Genomic DNA, 6,682 nt, shown 5'->3' on the forward strand with positions numbered 1-6,682 from the left:
GAGTTTTTGCAATATTGATTTTTAAACCCATGCATGCGGAGTACCTATTTAGGCTGTCTACAGTGACCTGAATACCCCGACTGAATCGACAATTATAACCGCATCATCGGCATACTCTAGGTCGCAGAGTTTTTGGAAGGAGGAGATGGATATCCTCATATTATTGATACATCATTACATTCAATATTCAGTAAAGCCCTGCAGCTTGAATCAATCTGGGTCCCTTAAAAAAAAGGCAAAATTCTGGCCACAGAGAGCGTTTAATTTGAATGTGTAAAAAAAATCGACACTCGTATCTTACCTGGCCTTATAATATTTTGTTTAAAATAGACTTTGTCCATATTTTTTTATAAACAAACGTTTTATCCAATTTAAACAGAATTTGATCGGGGTTTTTAAAAACATTTTTAATAAACGCGAAAATCTCTTTTATAATTTATTATAATTTAATAAGGACCCAATTTAGTCTATGCTCAGTTTTTTTAAGAACCCTTTGACCCCAAACACCCCCTTTATATCCTTGAGTTTCCCCGGTCTCAAGGATTCTATCACTCGCAATTTTTCCTCTTGAACGAAAAAATCTGCATTGGCTTTCACTTTTTCCCGTATGAGATCTAAAAAACAAACCAATAAATGCATAAAATATTTTTTATATACAAGCCTTCATACCGGCCCTTACCAGGAGCCTTATGCTGGAAAGATTTGACATTTTGTCACCCACTCGACAATAGTCGACTGGGCATCTCGATTGCTTTGTCATAATGCTATTCTTGAAAACCCTCCGACAATTTAATTACAAAGACGAATGAGAAAGTGGCAACACTAAGAAATCCGTATTTTTCTATGGCTCTCCTGGTCTGTCACACGTAAACCTTTATTGGTTTTTTGTCAGACTCCTTCCGTTGAATATTTTTTGTATGGAATATTGTGAAAAAAATATAAGAAAATGTTTTACTGAGACACTGCAATATTGATAATTATTATTTGCCTTTGACATAACACACATCTACATGTTATATATTATGTTATTACCACGTATTTTGACATTAGCGAGCAAAAACAATATTTTGAAATCATGTTTCTAGTGAAACTTCGTTTGATAATGGATTGAAAATAAGTACAGTTATATTTAAAACATTTAATTATTATTTATATCACTACAGAGATGGGTAGAATTTTTGTTTCAAGATTATGGATATTCGAGCGTTTACAGGGCTTATGACCTGTCATAGGTTGGGTTCAAGTGGCCACTTTTATGTAGAATTCTACAACATTCCCCATTTCGCTTATTAGCGAATATCCATATCGGTGACATTTTTGGTTTTAGTATATATGTCATGAAACAGGGAAAGCTTTCGCTAGCGCGTTTGGAGCGCCATCTATGTATTCGATATTGAGGTTAAGTATTAAAGCAAATTACTTTATTTATGTAGCTAAGACTCTATCCGAGTTAAATTAATTACTAGTAATCGCCTGCAGATGACTCTGCAATTTTATTTACTTAATTTTTGACCAGATCATGTTTACACAATATTATTTTTGGTATGTGTATATATATTTACATATTTATACACACACAATTCTGGGTTTTATCCTCTCCAAACGCTCCAAACGCGCTAGCGAAAGCTTTCCCTGTTTCATGACATATATACTAAAACCAAAAATGTCACCGATATGGATATTCGCTAATAAGCGAAATGGGGAATGTTGTAGAATTCTACATAAAAGTGGCCACTTGAACCCAACCTATGACAGGTCATAAGCCCTGTAAACGCTCGAATATCCATAATCTTGAAACAAAAATTCTACCCATCTCTGTAGTGATATAAATAATAATATACCTACTCCCCCTTGGAATAAAACCCAGAATTGTGTGTGTATAAATATGTAAATATATATACACATACCAAAAATAATATTGTGTAAAACATTTAAGTTTGTAAGTGAAAATTCTTGATGGAAGTTCATTGTAATTTATTATATAAATAAAACACGAGTGATACTTATAAAATACGATAAAAAACAGTTATATTTGTTGCAAATTTGTTGATACGATCATCATAACATTGATCAGTGTTGTAAATTTTAAGTTAAAATACAACAAAAATATTTACTCCGCATTCAAACATGAATGCCGAGCGTTTTACAAAACGGAAGTTTCACAGCTAAAGTTACGATGCCGCATTCGATTGTCAATGTCGAGTGCTTTGGGGCACTCGATATTTTTATCTTATTAAGTCGAATGGTTTTCAATCGGCTGCATTCGTATGGGTGGTTCAAGAATGCTGTCACTCGTCGAATTACGGAAGTCGCATACGATTCTAAAGAAGAATGAGTCCAGAATAAAGCCCCTGTACTGGTAAGGGCCGGTATGAAGGTAACAAAAACCTTATTAAAATATCGTTAGAAATTTAATATTAGAACCAGAATTATCTTCTTTAAAAAAAAAGAGAACACGTTTCTATAAAAAAGGTTTCAACTAAAATATTTAATAACTATTTTTTTTTAGTATAACCGAAGACATACTTTTACGTAAAAAATAAAAGAAAATAAAATGAAAATTTATATGATTATGTTTGTATTTTTTTTCAAAAACAAAAAGATTTTGCTTAAGATAACGGTATCCTAATTTTGAATCTATTATCTTTAAGTCATTTGAACAAATTTTAGTTCAAACTTATACCCGTATGCCTCTGCATACGGGTATAAGTCTCTACAAAACTTAAGGTGAGGAAAGTACATTCTAATCTCAAATACGGAGAATAACCGAAAGGTGAAGACAATAGAATGTACTTTCCTCACCTTAAGTTTCGTCTCTGCATACGGGTATTAGTCTTTATTTAAGAATCGAGGCCCCAAAGAAATTGCGTAATCTGCCGGTCGAAAAGTAATTATATTTTAGTTATATAAAACTTTTCAGTATATTTTTTAATAGAAAAACCTTTGAAATAATATTTTTTATCTAATTTTTATTTTTTATTATTGCGCAATTTTTAAAAACATTATTTTTAAAATGGCAAAATCGTATGATTTCCTCATATTTCGTGCGTTTTACTGGAATGAAAAAAAAGACGCGTGGTCATCATAATTTTCCCGCTCGCACTAAAATTCCAAATGCAGTGTAGATACATTAGAAGGTGTATATTGGATTTTGCATGTTGGTTTAATTGATGTCCTGACGAAGAGACGGGTACGTCTCGAAACCGGTAGACATAGAAAAGTCGGTAAGCGGTTATATACGAATATTTAATAACATTTAGTTCAAAAAGTACATTATGTTGTACATTAGAGTGGCCCGATGATGTATGAAGTTTTTTATTTTTTTAGACATCAAATATTCCATACTACTTTTGGCCCTTAACCGAGGTTTGAAGTTGATAACTGTCTGAATATTATGTTAATTATCTATATTGATATAATTTCATCACAATACTAATTCCAACATGTTTTAAAACTACCGAAATGCAAAAGTTTACTCTCCGCGGAACTGATTCCGTTGAGCGCCTGGCTAATATTGACGAAAACAATGGCTCATTAAAACAATGCTACGCATTTATTACAAAACAAAATGCGACTTACGTCCTTAGATGCTTATTTAATAACGTTTATTGCACATTATAAAATTTAATTGGACTGATTTCCTTACTTAAATACAACAGCCGGTTTATCGCAAAAAAAAGAACTTTTTCGAAAACTTCAAGCTCTGGTTGAGGGCCAAATATAGTATCAAATATTTGATATTTTTTTCATTCCGAGTAATCCAAAGGGCAACTTTTTAGACTCCTTTCATTTAAAAATAATTGGCCCACCCTATTGTACATATTAAAGGATGCGAAATGTGGAATCAAATAATGAGTTTGGAAAGGAGAGAGAAAGAGGAACCGAGGAATAAAAAGGGATAAAAATATGTATTTAAAAAAAAACAGTAAAATACGTTCAGGATTCTGAGGATATACAGGGTGTTCTTGAAACCCTGTCACATCCGAAACCACGATGATCAGTATGGGCAAGAAGACATATTGGCATATTTAAAAAAATATTTAGAACGAAGCAAATTTGTAAAATTAAATATTAAAAAGAACAAATGGTGGCTTACTTTTGCAGGGGAGAAGCGAGGAGGGCGCGGCCACGCGGTCAACGGTGTGTCAGGCTCCCCCCCCCTCCCTCCTCGTTTCTCCCCTGCAGAAGTTGGCAACCATTTGTTTTATTTTAATTTTTTTTTTTAAATTTTTTTTCGTTCTAAAAAAATATTTTAATTTGCCAATATGTCTTCTTGCTCATACTGATCATCGTGGTTTCGGATGTGACAAGGTTTAAAGAACACCCTGTATAGTAATGTTTCAGGCGTTTCTTGAAGATGGCTGGAGAAGGTGCATTTTTTATATGAAAAGGTAGCTCATTCCAAACTCTAGCAGCTTGAACGAGAAAGGAGTAGCCGAAAAATTATGTGCTATACGCAAGATATTTTGGAGCGCAAGAAGTGACAGAGATTGAAAGTTTACGCGCTGATAAAAACAAAGATATTGACCTCTTAATACGGCTATACATGGCGCCTCCCCTCCCAGATCTTCCGGTATCATTCTTCTCGGCACGTGGGCGTAGAAGGAGTCTATCCCGTGTGCGTGGACGTGTACGGAGTCTATTACCTCCTTCTTCACGAAGGGCCGCACAAAAGCGATCATTTTGTCCAGAAACAAAACGGGGTTGATGAAATGGGTGCTGTGCAGTTTGGCGGGCATGGCTTCCTGAAAATAATATATATGAAACGCGTCTCAACAGAAAATCGAGAAATACAGTCCTGTCTCCAATCAGCCTCTCTTTAATAATGGGCAGAGGATGGAGAAAGTTACCGGCTTTAAAAGCTTGGGAGCTCACATAAATGAGAAAGGTAGTGTGCACAAAGAGCTCTCAACCCGCCTAGGAATTGCTCATATAAACTGAACTTTAAAAAAAACACTAGGCAAACGTAAAAAAAAAACCATTAAATAATCATTTCAACAATGTTTGATTATGTCCAAATGCTTGCAGACTGGCTGGATTTCCCCCCTAGGGAGTTGTTCATGTGGAAGAGTTGTGGAAATGTGGATGTTCAAACATGGGCAGAATGGTGAATGTTACACAGTGTGTAAAGTGGCCACTTAAACCAGCCAATGACAGGTCATAAGCCCTGTAAATGCCTAGACTTCCATATTCCCTTCTCAGAAAATTTTTCCCTCTCTGTTGAAATAAAATTCAATAATCATTTAGTAACTACGTAAATCGATACCGTTTAATATTATACTAAGGTTTTCAAAAGAAAGCCCGGTAAAAAAATCGACTACCCTGGCAATACTAAAATTGTTACCTTGTTTTATTTAACAATCTGACAGACGGTAAAATAATTGAATTCTTAAATAAAATTATTCCCTATTCCCTTTTGATCCTAGCAGTATTTTTACACTTGCAAACGACGCAACATGACATAATTGAATTTAAATCGGCAGTTACGTACTTAGCGACGACTACAGAGCAACTAGTACGTGATTTCTGGACTGTTGTATATATTTTTATATATATGTTTGTGTTTCCTCATTACAGTCTTTAACAATACTCACTTGAAGATAAATTAACGCTTTCCTGAGTGAAAATATGTTTATCCCAGCCAAATGTCTCCACTGAAATCCCTCTGTGTCAAATACTATCACCACACCATTAGAAGTACCCTGAAAAGTGTAAAATAAATAAGCAAATACAATAATTTAGGTTATTAGAAGCAAACTTAAAAATCTCTACCAAAAACGAAACATATCTATTGATGCCAAAATAAACTATACATAAAAACATATCTACCCGAATAAAGCGTTATGGGCACGCACTTTCGCCGTATTTTTACCACTAACAACACCGTGCAAGACACACCGGAACTGCCCGACGTCGGCATGATCAAAACTCGCCAGAATCGCCGTGTGTCCGGTGTGCTTCGGTTCAGTTGGCTTTTGCTCTCTCTCTCTTTAAAACTTACAAATACCCACATCATGTAAATTTGTGTCACGGTCAATTCGTTCAGTGTTTATTTATTTGTTTATTTAAAACTTTATATACATATACAATATATATACATATAAGGGCGGGCATATTGCCTTAAGGCAACTTCTTCCTACCTACCCAAACAGTTCAGTTTGAGAAAATTATAAATACATGGACATATTGAATCTTACAATTTTATACAAAAACTTAAAACAATAAAAAGAAAAAAAGATTAACAAATTATAAATATATTTTTAAAAAAAGGATGTAGAGAGGAGAGGGGATGGGAAGGGAAGAAGAAGGATAAAGAAACAATTAAGATAGTGACATTTTAATATTGACTTAAATATAAATAAAGAAGGGGCGTCTCTAACATTAAAGGGTAAATTATTCCATTATCGAGCGGCTACTACTGCGAAAGAGGAGTCAAGAAAATTAGAGCGACGACAGGGTATTTAAAGGGTTCTCTCGTTACTAGAACGAAGATATAGTCCGTGATGCAAAAGAGGTTGGATGAGCTCTCTCAGATAAACAGGCGAAGTGGGATTATTTAAAATATTGTGAAGAAGTGATAGAATGTAAATGTTTCTTCTATGCCTGATACTGAGCCAGTGTAGTTGCGTGCGATACTCGGTTATGGGGTCAAATTTGCGAAGATCAAAGATATAACGAATAC

At 34.3% G+C, this 6,682-nt stretch overlaps 1 protein-coding gene across 1 annotated transcript; it reads right to left on the bottom strand.

The window, feature by feature from the left end:
* Positions 1 to 341: 341 nt before the first annotated feature.
* Positions 342 to 5,678, bottom strand: LOC148271068 (retinaldehyde-binding protein 1-like). The gene is made up of 3 exons (XM_088241880.1): positions 5,595 to 5,678; positions 4,529 to 4,745; positions 342 to 614 (listed from the first exon to the last, which is right to left on the bottom strand). Exons 2-3 carry the CDS (start codon positions 4,737 to 4,739, stop codon positions 463 to 465), a joined length of 363 nt encoding a protein of 120 aa, XP_088098006.1. The 5' UTR covers positions 4,740 to 4,745; positions 5,595 to 5,678; the 3' UTR covers positions 342 to 462.
* Positions 5,679 to 6,682: the final 1,004 nt, after the last annotated feature.

Source organism: Micrasema longulum, unplaced genomic scaffold (genome assembly GCF_059751315.1).
Source record: "Micrasema longulum isolate JH-2025_06_02 unplaced genomic scaffold, ASM5975131v1 h1tg003133l, whole genome shotgun sequence".
NCBI lineage: Eukaryota > Metazoa > Arthropoda > Insecta > Trichoptera > Brachycentridae > Micrasema > Micrasema longulum.